The 16,428-nt window shown below is 31.5% G+C and overlaps 1 protein-coding gene across 12 annotated transcripts in view; it reads right to left on the reverse strand.

Annotated features, from left to right (window-relative positions):
* LOC130890825 (trithorax group protein osa) overlaps positions 1-16,428 on the reverse strand; it is an 80,395-nt gene that overhangs the window by 15,730 nt on the left and 48,237 nt on the right. For 7 of the 12 annotated variants that reach the window (XM_057795279.1, XM_057795220.1, XM_057795261.1 and 4 more), the window contains 3 exons: positions 12,600-12,729; positions 10,929-11,834; positions 10,661-10,845 (listed from right to left, as the gene is read on the reverse strand). In XM_057795279.1, the coding sequence (XP_057651262.1) occupies positions 10,661-10,845; positions 10,929-11,834; positions 12,600-12,729 (1,221 nt within the window). Of the gene's footprint in view, positions 1-1,887; positions 1,933-10,660; positions 10,846-10,928; positions 11,835-12,599; positions 12,730-16,428 lie in introns of all 12 variants that reach the window. The other 5 variants (XM_057795269.1, XM_057795236.1, XM_057795227.1 and 2 more) reach the window with 1 other exon arrangement.

Genomic DNA, 16,428 nt, shown 5'->3' on the forward strand with positions numbered 1-16,428 from the left:
CTTAATGCTTTTCCTAAAATTTATGTAAAATGTCGTCAAATGTGCCATCAACTTCGAGAATATATATTATTTTTGCCCAACCAGTAAATTTGAAAAAAAGTTGGAACTTGTGAGTTGATTTTACGTTCGATGTATCGTCATAAAATTTTGCAACTTTAAATGTAAGTATGTCATTTAAAATTTCATGGAATGGAATCTCACCATATTTTCTTTCTTTCTTTCACCACAGTGGTTAATTGGAATTTAGAAAAAAAAATCGACGGGTGAATTAACGTATGTTGAAAATGTCCTCAGCAGTCTACTTTCGAGCGATGCTATGATAGAACTTGATAGAATTTCGAATAGACTTAATCAATTTATTATTTGATTTCACTCTAGGGACCTTGGTGACCATATTGTCTGAAAATAATACCACCGGGGGAGCGCCGTCTTGTTGAAACCAGTGTCTCACTGGAAATATATGAACAAACTTCGTTGAGAAACATAACTGGTACTAATTCATATCTTAAAACGTCTACGTAGCGTTCAGTTGTGAAATTTTTCTCAAAGGAATATCGACTTGATTTTCTGTTGTTGATGATACTTGATAATACCTTTTATTTCTGGTGACGCCGCATATAAACTTCAAATATGCAATAACGGAATTCGTGACACCAGAAAGGATAATTGTGCCTGTTACCTACTCAATTTAATTAAAAAGTAGCCCCATCCAGAAAAAATATATTCCATGGAAACCCATCCATTTCGTCATATCGTCATATCTGCAGTTTCTACTACACTAATAGTGTACGTCTACCATAGTCATCTTATAAAAGTTCTTGGACAATATATTCCTCCAAATCGTTTATCTAGACGCAGTATAATTTTGGTCTATAAAACCGTTGATAAATGTGAATATTGCAGCAGAGAAAAGGCGATGTACAATTTTTACCTTACATATTCGTCAAATTTTTGGAGGATGTTACTAGCAGTACCCTAGTGATATTCCTTTTTCTTCTTCTTAGCAATTGCTTGTAATTATAATAATTTTGTTTCAATTTTTCCTGAAAACAAATTTCAACGAAGGCTGATGTTATGTTGCCTTATTAGTTTCCAACATAGTGATCAATTTGCTGTTACGGCAGCAGAGCCCACCGATACTATAGTGGAGTTAATTAACCCGTTGATAGTCTATTTGTAATTTTTCCTAATTTCTCAACCACCACAAAAGAGAATTTAAAAAAAGGTACGGTGAGATCCTACTTTTCATGGGCTTTTCAACGACTTTAGATGCTCGCAGTACCTTTGGATACATTTACAATGTATAGTTTACGATTCGATGTTAGTAGAGCCAATAAAATATTCTCATGAAATTTGAGTGAATGACTGCAATGCTATAGCTAGTTGATTTGTACTGATTCGAGGAAACGCTATTATATTTCGAAGTCACATATGTTTTTTACTTAGTTTTTCGTGAAGTACATTCATCTTCTGAAAATAACAAAAATCATATTTGAATAAAGTGCTTTTACATTCCACGTGAAGGAGGAAACAGTTGTAATCGTGATGTGAACAATCTTGCAAGAAGATAAAAAAGTAAAAATAATACAGAATATAAATATAGAAATAGTGGAAGCAAATTCAAAAAACTACTTCTAGAATATGCGATATTATAAATGATGTTTAAGTTTATTTTCTATTCTAAATTTTTGAGTACATTTTTTTGAAAGGATTTTTCATCTTACATATAAATCTCATTTCATTGAAATCCATTATTCTGTTCTAACATTTATCCGGATAGCTTTCTTAAATGCGGTTTTATGATCTAGGAAAACAGGTAAGGGACATGCTACATGCTTTGTTAAGCTTTTCTGATTAGCACGACATAAAAATATTACTGATATAAACCTTTGAGCGATACGTATCCGGAGGAGGCACATGACTGTTAAACACCTGTAAATACCCTCTGGTTAGACAAAGTACCTTTAGAAATCTTCAACTCAATCCAACCCAATTATACACAACATATTCTTAATTCAGTTTTTAAGCCACTAGCATATGTTCGAAATGAAAGGAAATTCACGAGTTAACTTACAGACATTACACATGTTGCTTACCAACTAGAATTACTGCAAATAGATGTCTATAAAATAGACACAGTCTATAATATAATCGTCAACGGTATTGGAAAAACTAGTAACCGTTATCCGGCGGTTCCGTGCATTCCTCATGGGTCATAGGAAATCAGGTGAAATACTTGACAATCTACCCTCACGCGTGTTTTTCTATTATGTATATCGTTATTACCAGTTTGAAAATCGATCATTATTTACATTTTTTTAAACGTAGTTGAAGACTAATAAGTACTAGTTTTTCTTAAGCCCGACTCCAGACTCTCCACAAGGTTACACGAGGGAGCGCCAGTGCGAGAGTGTGGACGATGCGCTCATATTCCTCTCGCCCTCTCTTGCCTCGCCTCGCTGTCGCTCCGCTCAATATTGGTTTTTCGGGAGTAAGTCAAAAACGTGAGGATGGAAATCAAGTGACTGACGCGTGGGATCGGATAATTAGAGATATAATAATATAATATTACAGGTAGGTACAACTGCAATAAATAAATTTTATGTTGTATTGACCATACAATTAAATGCAATGTTTTTCTTTTCAATATCCTCAATGGTACTGAAATTATAAGAACGCAGTTTAACGATAAAAGCACTGTAGACAAAAGTTCGTTCGATTGTCTCAACAACAATCCATGAGTGGTACGAGTGGTGCGTTCATATATCATTGATTGCCGTTGTGTTTATTTTTTGTTATTTAATAGTCCCCACCGAAATATCTTATATTGACAACGAGGAGCTCAATGATTTCCTGAAGACATGTCGTTTGCCTAATTCGATGATGCTTTTGAATTAAAGCTTCATGTTCGAAAAATTAATTTTTGACCATACGCATGTCTTCAAAATAGTATAAACATAGTAAATTGGTTATAAATCTTATTAAAACTGGATAAACATCTAAGACATTATGCAGAAAAATTAAAATTCTGTTAGATACTTTTTAAACCAACTAATATTTGGCGATGAAATAATACAGTGTAAGATGCTGGAGAGGGAATGTTATAGGGGTTATATCATCTGCAAAATAGATTTCATGTGAGGGGATATAAATCAGATTCTTTTTTATAGTCCAAGAAAAAGGATTCTTTAATTCGAATGCTGGGTGAGTTTTTCAATTTTTGATATGTGTGTTTATAGTGTCCAAAATATATCTAGCACGATTTTTTTAAAATCAATCCCAAAGTACGGATGGAAAAATTAGTACGAAGCGTTTTTTCAATTTTTGAAAAACAGTGAATGTTGTTGATCAATCGCACAAAAATGGTCCTTTGAAATTTTTCGTTATTAATATATCTACAGCGTTAGGGTGGCTAGAGTTTATGGGATGATAATTAAAGCTTTAAGAAATAACAACCCGCTAAATCTCGATCTTTCAAAAAAATAGATACATACACAAAATAATAACAATTTTATTTTATTAATAATCTTTGTGCTCAATGGAATTTTTTTTCTTTTTTGAACTATACAATTTTAAATAATTATAATTTGGTTAAAAACAAATAAATAAATATCTGAAATTGAAATTCATATTTTTTTAATCATATACTTTTCTCATAAATCAATATTTTCTGAAGCTGTGATGATTGTTCCCTAAGCTGTAGCTACCTTAACTCTATACAAGTAAATCAGTAATAGCTAAAAGCTTCAAGGACCATTTTTGTAATTAAATGAATCAACAACTTTGAATTCAAGGTTTTTTCCAAATCTCCACCATTTTGCAAAAAACATTTCAATTTTTCTTACCCCTACTCAGGGGATCATCCTAAGAAATTCTTGATAGATCAGAAGTAACTTACATTAAAAATTGAGGAAATTACACAGAATTTTCATTTCAGGACCTAATTTCTTGTGCTTTTAGGAAAGAATAAAACAAAAATTGGATACTATCTTTGATTTCATTACAATGAACTATTATCAAGTTCAAGGTTAGTTGCTTTACACTTTACAAAATACTAGCCTGATCGCCAGAGAAGAAATGGTCATTGGCATTAAAAAAGTGGATATCGTCCATCGATAAGTATAATTTAATATTGTTATTTAAATATATAAACCAAAAATTTATTTCTATTTTTTTTAAAATAATATCAGTTAGGCAGTGTTTTCTCGGGACATTTTTAAAATTTACATTCAAGATAAAAAGTGGTTCAATTGTGGCACACTTTTGCCAGCTGGCAGTTTCATTCATCAGCAATATATGAACGTTTTCCATAACAATTTGACTTCTGCCACCATGAGAGTCGACTGAGTCCACTGACCACATGTCATCTCTAGAGTCGAAATTTTTCCACGTGGGCCCTTTCCAATCTCCAAGTTGTCAATACAGGGGTAATTCCAATGTTACTTATAAAATAATCTATATATTACTGATTGTATGTAGATAATTTGTGTAGAATTAATACTAGTGTTAATAAATCAGAATTATTATGTACGGGGTTGGAATGAGAATTTCAATAAGCTACTTCAGTATAAAATCACATTAAATAAATAAAACGGATAAGTATTTGTTATTACAAATCACAACTTTCACTTTTGATGTTTGTGAAATGGTGACTGACTACATAGCTATAAGCCATATTAAATTCTGGAAGGTACAATGATGTTGAGGGGTTTCTTCCTATGATAAATTTTGAGTTTCGGATAAATTCTCAACAAGTAATACATGCAATACAGATTACTAGTTGGAAATATATCTCAAACTATGTTTTGTCATGGCGTCTAATTGAATTTTCATAAAAATATACTATATCTGGATCGATCCATTATTAGAACTAAAAAGTCCAACCAACAAATAACTAAATATTGATAAACAACAAGAGACAATGTGGTCCTTGACCTATCAATGACCAAAATTTTTTTTACAAAATATTTTTCAATTGATATTATTTCAAAATGGAGCACATAAATCATCATCAATAAGTTAGGCCCAAGCAACTAAAGTAGCTTCTGATTACTTAAGGAGTAACTTCTATCAAATAATTCAGGATTTAAATTAGGATAATGACATCGAATTTTTTTACTAATAAATTTGTGTGTGTTTCATGACCATAATTCGGAAGAATGTACAGAATACATTCCCCATGGAATTGTAAAAAGTATATGTTAGGACCTAACCGCATACGCAATACCCCTTTATGGCCCAGAATATATAAGGTTACTTCTTGGACCTTGTTCTAACCCTATATGTGAGTATGAATTGGTCGATCAAATCGATTCCTCGAGTCATTTAAATCGAGATTATTTTTGAAATATCAATTTGCAGATTTTCAAGCCCTAGAGCACAATTTATCAAAACTGAAACGAATTATTGTCATTTCATTGGAACATATTAAATTCCCCATTGGAAATCATTTAACCCCATACTTCCCAAAAAATTAATTTTTTCCATAATGAAATTAAACAGTTAAGTGACGACAAAAGAGTTACCCAAAACAACTTCCCTCCACCATGAGTCACATGATATTGTCAACGAAACCACCTGTTCGTTATTTGCCTTCACCCTTTTAACAATAAATTTTTTCTGAAAATTTAAAATTTTTTATTCTTATAAGTTGGTCACTAATGAGTTAATGTTAACCAAAACTGAGAGAAGTGGAAAGAATTCTTAATTCACAAAATAGAATTTGATTCAATGAAAAGAGATAAGAATTATAATAATTTATGATATTTTTCAATTTTATTTATTCAGTTCTACAATTAATATGGAAATATAATAAGTGCAAAAACATCCTCGATTCATAACAACCCATAAAAAAAATATAATATTAATAATCGTATGTGATGCTTTTGTGAGGTCTGCGGTAATATTGAATATTAATTGGTCTTCTTTGTAAAAGATGCTATCTGGTTCTCTTAGCACGCGGAGAAACCTAACTAAACAATTTTACCATTGACATTTAATTAGGATTATTAAATTTACCTCAATATGGCTGAATTTAAGTGTGATTCTTGTCGAAGCACCATCTTGAGAAAGGGGAAATATATATACTTCGCTGTCGCCGAAATTATTACATGAGTTGTACAAGACTGGACAAGACCTCGACAAAAGTGCTCTACCATAAAAAGTACTACAATATTAAATTTTTGCACTGTTTATGATTCCCCCACTTAAACTATAACAGCTACAGAAATATCAGATCCCTTTAGAGAATGTTGAAGCTCTAGGTTACTGTTTAAAAAAAATGGCATCTTCCTAACCGTCTCTGAAATATATTACATTTCAAGTGACCATAACTCCAAATTGAATATATTATACAAAGAAATTGACGATATTCACAGCCTCCATACCAAAAAGTCTGAAAATTAACAACAATCTTTATTCCAATCGATCAGGGAAATGAAACAAGACATTTATAATTTAGTAACCAGTTTTATGAACAATCATGATGAGTCTGCACAAGTCCAGGTTCACGACTTTTCAATAGAAGTATTATCAAAAGAAATAGTTGATCTGAGACAAAGTGTTGAACAAATGACACTTATGCTGGAAAAGTCTGCTGCTAAGAATAAGACAAATGTTAGAAATAGACCACAAATGGTAACAAATACAATATAAACGCAGACCCACTATCATCCCCAGACATCGAAAATACAGTCGTCATTAAATCTCCAGAAATTATTTCATTCCCTCGTCATGTAAACCCTACAATGGAGTATTGGAATTACATGGTAATGTCAAATATTCCGCCTCTATATACAGCAAATCAGATTAATAACCACGTACAACTAACTTTATTTGATGCTTTTTAATGCTGAAAAATAGGGATAGTTGCAGTCCGATTTCAAAATTGGTTTGCAAAAGAAAATTTACTTAAAACAGGTCAAGAACATAAGTATGTGGCTGTCTGGTAACAAAATAAACACTGCAAACTCACCTTCAAAACAATTAAACCTAACGCCGCTAGATCCATGTACTTAGTCTATCAGTGAACATATTGAAATAAACACTGTGAAGAAAGAATTTAACTCAATGCGAAGGAAGTCAAAACTGTTAAAACAGGTTCTGACAGGGAGGCTATAGCTGCTTGTAACTCCAGGGAGATAGAAAAGTATGATATAATTATAGAATTATAGAAAAAAATGCGAAGAAAGATAGCTATCGCCAGATTGGGATGCAGCAAATGGACGCTATTGTTGGTAAGGCTGAGGTCATGGTATTGGTTCAGCTGAAGTTGAAGCAGATCTTTCCGTCTTCAGGTCTTTCTTTTCAAAGAAGAAACTTCTACAGCTTCAAAAAATTAGGGAAAGCCATATCAAATATTATTCCAGTTGCTCTGCATCTAAATGTAAAAATTTTTTGTTAAAATGACGCGATCAGAGAAGCTGAATGATAGCAAGCTCAGCCCATTTCTTATTAATATTTAGTTCCTAAGACACAAAACAGATGGATTATATATTTACTAGAGAAACTTAATTTTCCAGAAATAATTATCACTGAACATTGTTTAAATAATAATGAGCCAATTTTTATCAATAACTGAACCACAGTAGCTGAATTTGATAGAACTAATTTATCTCATGATGGAGGTACTATGAAATGTTCACAAACATCGATTTTTCCGAAACAACACAGTTGAATAATTTAATATCTGAGAATAATTTGCCACATGATCTTTATATTGTTTGTATTTACAGAACACCTGACGCTGACCTACATACTTTTTGTCATAAACTACTGACCTGTCCTCTAAAAAGCCAATTAATTTTATGTGGCGATCTCAATATTGACTTCTCCGGTGTTTGTACTGCTCAAGAATGTCTTCAGTAAATTTTTGGTTCTTTTCGTATAGTCATGCATATTACCTCACCAACCAGAATAACTAAAACCAGTTCTAGTACTATAGACTGTGTTGAGTCATCATATGATAGAGAAACCATCCATCAACTGTACTGTTTTTAATTTCGGTCTTTCCGATCATAATGCAATATTAACAAAATTCGATAAAATCCAATATTAAAAATGCAGTTTTGCCGTATTTTTTCGGAAAAATTTTTTTAAATTTTAAGCACCGATGTCTCAACAATTGACTGGGAATTTAAATTTTGTAGATTCATAGAAATACGAACTAGTATAGCGTTCAATTCTTTTCCTCACAGGCGTATTAAAAATAAGCAAAATAAACCCTGGTCTACTAAAGGTTTACATATATCTGCAAAGAGCAAACGATTTTTATCTCACCTAAGGAAATTCTCGGATAGTGTCTTCTTCAAAAATTACGTGAAACTATACAGAAAATTCTAGCATAAGACAATAAAAACTGCCAAAGATATTCTTCTTTGTCGAGCACAATCTCTATTTTCCTATATAACCTTAATAATTACTTTGCGAAGGTAGCCAAAAATTTAACAAATTCTATGATCCGCTTCCATATCTTCCTGAAGTTAATTTGAATTTACATAGTTTCTTCTTTATACCCATAGTTTTAGCAGAGCTTCGCAGTACAATTTATGATATAAAAAATAAATCCTCATCTGGTACGAATGAGCTTACTTTATTTTTAGAAACTTTCTGAATACCCGTTAAATCATCTTTACCACCACTTTATTAAATCTTCATTTCAAAATGGCAAATTTCCAAATTGCCGTAAAACGGTAATCATTATCATTCTGTATAAAGGAGGAGATAAAGATCAATTAACGAAGTATCGCCTAATTGCACACCTTCCCACTTTCATCATTTCTGTTTAAATATTAAATACTACACATCGATTTGGATTTGGAAGTAACAAATGCACAAATGATGCTATATTCTCCCTCCTAAATAATGTTTACTCCTGCCTAAACAACCGTCATTCAATTGCATTTCTGTGATTTTTCTATTGTGTTAATCATAATATTAAATTGCAGTACTACAGTTTTAGGGCAACATCCCTCGCTTGGTTTAAGTCATACCTTAACAACAGAAGTCAGCTCGTAAGGGTTGATATGTGTTCAACCTTGTAAGCCAAAATGTGGAGTGCATCAAGGCTCAGTTAATGTGCCCTATTTTGTTTCTTCTGTTTATCAACGAAATTGTCTATTTAGACATCAGTGGTAAACTATGATCTCACGGCAATTCTTAAGACCATATCTAGCTACCTAATCACTCTTAAATCTAATATTCTGTTTTTCAATGTTTCTAAAACCAAAGTTTTATCATATAAAAATACATTGCAGTCTTTAATATTAAATAACACCACCATTGACGTTGTTGAATCTGTAAAATTCTTGTTGTAGAAAATTCTTTGAAATGGGAGTTACATATCACCGCTTTACAGAAAAAATTAAATCCTGCCTGTTTTGCACCAGAATCAGTTTCCAATGAGCTAAAATTATCAAACTATATAACAGTTTATTATGCCCTTCCCTTCTGGAGTATGTGCTACGTGACTCAATTTGAGCGAATCTTCAAACTACAAAAGAGAGCTGATGGATATTTACTCGGACTAAACAGTAGGACCCACTGCCGGGACTTTTTTATTCAAAATATTGAATGTTTCTTGTTTATTCATCATTGATTCTGTTTGCCTAATAAGTAAACACGCTTCTCCTATTTTAGAATGTTCATTGCACAACTATCCACTTAGGAACGCGGAGCACGATCTTTATCTAACTACTCCACGTTCAGAGTTGGTTAAAGACTCTATACTGTATAATGCGAAAGTTGCCAAGTTAAAACAAATCTATAAAATCTTTTGGCGAATTTCGCAACAATTTGAAGCCATACTTAGTATTCAAATAATAATATTCAATTATGAGCATTTTACACATTGGGCTAATGTTCATATTGATTTTTTATAACAAATTTTTTAATTACAAATTTTAGGATTGCCATATATTTAATTTTATTATCTGGTTTAATTTTGACAATGTACATATGTAATGTATATTACATATAAAAATTTTTACATGTACATTTTAAAACGTATTATCATTATTAATTAAGTATACTGTATATTTAGATTTCATTTTATTCATGTATCTATTTAGTTATTTGTTTGTTCGTTTTGTAGTCATTTGCAAACTCTTGTCTACAAAATGCAAACAATTTTTCACTCTCTCTTAAATCTCTGACTGCATATTTCAGCAGTGAGTCACTAAATGTAAACATTTACCAATTCACATAAGAAATTAATGAAGGTAATTTTCTGTTATTCCTGATTACACTAATTTTATCTAGGTATTGATAATACATATTAAAAAATATGCGTGGCTAACTAAAATCTCATAAATTTTAATTCAATTTTGTTAATAGAAAAATTTAGTGAAAAGTTTTATGATTACATTTATTTGGGACGCACTGTAATATTGTTTTATGTAATTTATCACATATAAAGAGACAATTATTTTATTCATGAGTTTTAGCAAAACCAAAGAGTGTTTTCTATAAAAATAATAGGAAATGGAGAACACACATAAAATAGTTCCAAAATTTAAAACTACAGTCACACAAAGTGATAAAAAAACAAAATTATACATATTCATAAATGTAGAGGCCCAGAACATAATATGGCTTGAGGATAGTGCTGTGCAATAACACACATGAAAATTTGGAAAAATTACAAACTTTTGATATCACTCACCGGACTTGCAGGAGTCCGCGGCCAATTAGGGCTACCAAGTTCTCCATATTCTTCGTGCATGGAATTTATACTGGCTGCACCAGGTGATGGTACAGTACTTTGAGGCGTCGTTGGATGACTATATATATTCATTTCATTCTTTCGAGAAGCTTTCGGTGTTGTACATTGCGGATCTTCACCTGATGCTGCAATAAAAATTTATAGTTTTAAAATGCAAAGTCTAGATTCATTTTGACATTGAATCATGCAAATTTAATATTAAACTTACCAGCAGATGCATTTGACAATGTTGATTGTTGAGAACCTTCGTCAATGGGTGTTCCATCAGGTCCCGTGGTAACAACAGATGTGACAGACCCAGCAGATGACGTAGTAACGTGAGTATTGAGTCCAGCTTGTGCTGTTGTTGTAATACCATTGTCCATCATATCTGTGACTATTTGCGTGTGAGAATTCGGTGTGGAACTAGGTGGGGGCATTGGAGCATCATGTGGATGGTTGTTGGGGAGGAGTGGGCTATTAGCAGGTGGCATATTTGGAGGACCCATTGAAGGTGGAGGACCCATACCAGAATGATGGTGCCCAGACGGGGGACCCATATGGTAATTTTGAGGAGGACTAGGGCTAGGTGGAGTAGAACCTTGAACGTTTTGAAAACTCATTTTATGTTGAAGATGATGTTTGAGGTAGTGAGGTGGTCGCGTCGTAGGGCCTGGAGATTGCGAACCAGGCGTTTGTGTGGGTACATTTGGACCATTGCCCTTTGAGCTGGTAGACATTGAGGATTGCCACGACTGCTGGTAAGGTGGGAATTGAGAGTTCTGCATATGGTTTGGAGCAGACCTCCCTGGAAACTGTTGTGGAGGCATGCTATTAGATGGAGGAGGTTGTGCTGAACCTGGGCCATATTGACCTGGATATTGAATATTACTAGGAGGTCGTGGAGGATAACCAGTTTGAGGATACTGATTTGGTTGATATAGAGGCATCTGCTGATTTCCTGAACCTGATACTACCATACTAGGATGACCTTTATAGCCGTGACTTGGGTGAGGGGATGAATGAGGTGTTGGATAGCTGCCCTGAGTTACCATAGGTGAGTGACTTATACGACTAGGTCCGTTGCCATCAGACTGTCCACTTGAAGGCCTTGGTGGCATAGGAATGTTTTGGCCTGTAAATATTTCGAAATACTTTTAATATCACTACAACCAATTGAAAAATGTTTAGTTTAGTTTTATTTAATCAATGTTTTTTACTAAAAACTATACTGGAATCGCATAATTAGGAATTGATTAAAGCATTGTATCAGATGTATCAATTATCACAAGTGAAAATAGATAGAATGAAATTATATGTTGATAAAGGATGGAAGCAAAAAATACCAGTAACAAATAAAAGAAAAGTTTATAAATAATATCTGATCAATGACACACCATTTTCTGGTACAAGAAGAGGACTGTTCATCAACTTTACATTCATATAGGAAGTCAAATAGGCAGGAGATAAAAGAATAAATAATAAAATAGTCAGTGGATTTAAATAGAGCAATGTAATTATAGATTATGATATATTGTATGTAAGAAGAACCAATCAGTGAAAAAGTGACACCTTCACGTGTTTCGCATATCTAGTGAGAGAGGAAAAGTAGATTAAAAAATAAGTAACAAAAGCAAGTGCAAGAAAAACGGAAGTGCGGCTTGACTAAGCAAAATTGTATGCAAATTGAAGGAATGAATATTAATAAATTCTGATGTTCATAATGGACAAAAAGAAAATAAATTGGATTTCTTAATGACAATGTATGTTGAAGATATTGGAGTATTATCAATTTAGAGTTATCTATGTATCTCTTTCATATACAAGTTTGTCACAAAAAATTGAAATGACTAAAAAAACAATGATTTGGCAATGCACCGTATACAATTAAAACACTAACCTACTGCTGGTGACATCGACCTAGAACCTGTAGATCCTGTTGGAGAAGGAGTCGGTCGCATACCCTGTGAATTTGGTGTACCTGGTGCTGGACCACCAGAACTATCATTGCTGTTACCCCCACTTAGATCCTGTAACAAAATAATTATTTTTTTAACATTTAATTAACAGTAAATGGGAATAGAGTAAAGCACGTTCATTTTATTTCCATAATCAGCTTAATTTGAAAAAAAATTTTGGTCTGACTCATAAGTACTTCTATGATTTGATTGCATCATAATTTTGTGTTTCTTAGAAATTAAACTTTCTTATAGTGGTTTATAAAATCATAACTTCATGATTGCTTATTATTATATGTTTATTATGTATTGTTACAGTTCGAGTGTATTGTTCCAGTATAAAATAATTGTTTTACCTCCATGGTGGAGAAGAAAATAATATTTCATACAATTTCACATTATTAACAAGATATGAGTGCTAAATATTTAACATCAAAATGTAGATATTGCAATACAGCACATAAAGTTTCAACCTTGGATATATCTGACTTGAACTTTGGAAGTGAATGTTTAACTCGACGAATATTCTACGAGTAAGTATTACATGAATGTATGAATGTGCTAGATTTGCAAAGGGATTCTGATAAATTTCAATGCACAACTTTTTTATATGAAAAAAAAAAGATTTAAATCAAATTGTAACAGAACCTGACTCTTCATAGATATTATTAATATATTTCATTATTCGAAAATGTATTTAAAAACAAAGAATCGTTAGAGAAATAGGAAATAACTGATAATCATCTATCCACTCTATCATAAATAATTCTTTTTAACTCATAAAATACTTTTCAATGAATATTTATTTTTTACCAAATTATATGTACAATATTTTAGGCTACAATACAGTGTTTCGAAATATACATTTAGGTACACCAAAATAATGTTTAAACGCATTATAAGTAATAACTTATTCACCGAGATATAGATTTTATTACTTCTATTAACAAAACGGGTGACTCGAAGTGGTAATTTGAACTTTGGAAATAAATAGGACAATAGCGTGTATATTCGAAAAAAAATTTGTTCTATTTGGCCAAAAATGGGTCCATACTTATTGAGAATTATCGTGATTTCCAAACAAACTTTTGGAATTGTGCAAACTGATTTGTTACGGACTTAAATCTATCTCTCAGACTGGAGAAATTAGTTGTAACCGCTATTTCGATTATTAAAATGATTGTGCATTTACTCGATTAGAACCTCGCCATTCATCATAACTCAAGTGCTTTTGCATGTAGTTTACCATATACAATATTTTTTGTGCTTTCGTAAAAAAAATCCATTATAAATGGAACCTTTGCTACCCATTCTTTGTTTAATAAATTGTAAACGCCGCAAACACACCTCAAATGAATAGAAAAAATGGCATTGTAAACTAATTAAATAACAGATGAGGCTCAAATTCCGCCAAAAAAAGTCACTAATATATTTAAGCGGGAGTTTCTTATTGATCAATATCTGGTAACTGGATGTTATCTACAAAAATTTTTAAATTATTATATGATTTACGAATCTTTACAGTCGATCCTCTTTTTTTATAACAATTTATTAGACATTTCTAGCTATATAGTAGTTTCTACATGTTTACAGTTAAATATCAATCGTGCCAAGGATAAAGCAAATAGTAAAAAATATGTAGAAAACTGCAAATTCAAAGTTGCAAGACATTCATATTCTACCGATGACATTTCATTTTGATGTGAAACATTTTTACGTGCCTTTATGTAGTTTTACTTATTTATCAATAAAAATCCCAATTTTCTTTTTACGAAGCTCCATAGCTGAAAGTGTTTGATGTGAATCTGGTAAACTTGATCGAATTTATATTTTACGGACAGTCAGTCACTCAGCTTAGCTTGTGTGAGAAACTTTCTTAAGTAGGTATATTGCTATTTTAAAAAGATGTGTTGCTCCATAATATACTCGTAGTTCCATTGATAAATATTTGTTTAACTTATCTCATTTGCCTTTAATAACTACGTCAAATGTTCGTCCCAATAAATGGTAAATGGTAAAGCGAATGCGATTAAATTAAAACAGTTATTTTTCTATTTGGTTTTTAGGTTATTTTATTTTTACATCCGGTTTTAATGTTACTTTTATTTGTTTTTATCGATTAGACAAAAGGTATTTTTTTTAAATTATTGTAACAAACAACACCACGCAAAAAACTGAGTTGGGTGATCGATAAACTTTGACAACCGAATTTTTATTTTTTATAACTAATCCTTTTCGTTTAGGATGGTATTTATCTTATAAACGAATTGAAATGTTTTGATCTTTAATAAAATATAGAAGTGTTTTAAAAAATCAGTGAAATCAATGGTATAAGACGAATAATTCTTTTGCACATCAAAAAATTGATACACACCGCATACCTTTCTTCTAGCAAATTTAAAAAGCAATTAATCAGTAATAAAGAAACAGCATATATGATTGAAATGAGTCACCTATGATTGATTATGGAAAATCAAATAATTCAAATGAATAAAGTGTTGCCATCATTTATTAATCGGAAAAAACATGAACACTAAAATCAAAAATATCGGAGAAATTCATATATCAGAATAAATATTCAAAATTTATCATTACCTAGTAATACCAATAATGGGAATACAGGTTGTTGAGTTATTACCTTTTAGTGATTTATACATTAATAAATATTAGATCAATATGCCTTATGAACCCTTTTTCAATTACGATAATAAATATTTTGAAGCCTAAAATTGACTTTTCTCAAATCGTTACGATAAGATATTTATGATATGTAATAAAAAAATAAGATAAATAATTCTTGTCATTACTATGTAGTACTAGTTGTCATAAAAGTGTTATCAAAAATACAAAGCCTTCGAAGATTTTTCTGAAAATGTATATCTTTGAATATTACTGGAGTTTCAATTAGAACCTATTGTAGGTATAAAAAATGGAAAAGAGGAAAGCTTAATCATGTATATAAGAGGTAATTAGAATCTACTTGCATTGCACAAGCAGTTTTTGTATTTATTCTTATGATTAGTAGAGTAGGTATTATCGTTGCAAAAGCGTAAATATGGTACACCTGTGCCTAGAGTTTTTTAAGTGCCCAAGAAGGATGCCATATCAAATTGAGTCACTGGTATATCCTTGATTAGATGAAAACGTTTTAAAAAACTGGTTCTAGCTGTATAATCTGATTGTAGTTTTGAAAAAATGAACTCATTTGGATCAGTAGCAAAAAACACATACATTTTATTTAAATAAAATGCAGATACTTCAATAAGTTCTATGAAGATGATAATGAGCGATTAAAATTGTGTTAAAGCATGTTTCGAAGTCATAGATAAACATTATTCATTTTGAAACTAAAAATTTCATTCAATTACCTATATGTTATCACTCATACATATTGCGGAAAAAAAAAGAAAAAGCACTGGTTTAAAATCCCTAAGTAATCAAAGAATAGAATATTTTTCACGAGCATATTATGTAGCTATAATTGAGAAAGATCAAGCGTCAGCCGCACGCAAATGTGAATAATAATAGCCTGTATGTAGTAGTAAGTAGGATAAATTAATTAAAAATAAAATTTATTTAGAAATGTGACAAACATATCTTTAAAAATAATGACTGTACTTATACACATGTCTGAACATGTGGGAAACCCAAAATTTTTAACCGAGAAAAAGCAGAAAAACTGGTAAGAGCAAACGATAGGGTCGGGGTTTCCATAAGAAAATTATCGGATGAATACCATACTTCAAAGAATCGTTTAAATATACCCCAAAC

The sequence above is a fragment of the Diorhabda carinulata genome, chromosome 1, assembly GCF_026250575.1.
Source record: "Diorhabda carinulata isolate Delta chromosome 1, icDioCari1.1, whole genome shotgun sequence".
NCBI classification, from domain to species: domain Eukaryota; kingdom Metazoa; phylum Arthropoda; class Insecta; order Coleoptera; family Chrysomelidae; genus Diorhabda; species Diorhabda carinulata.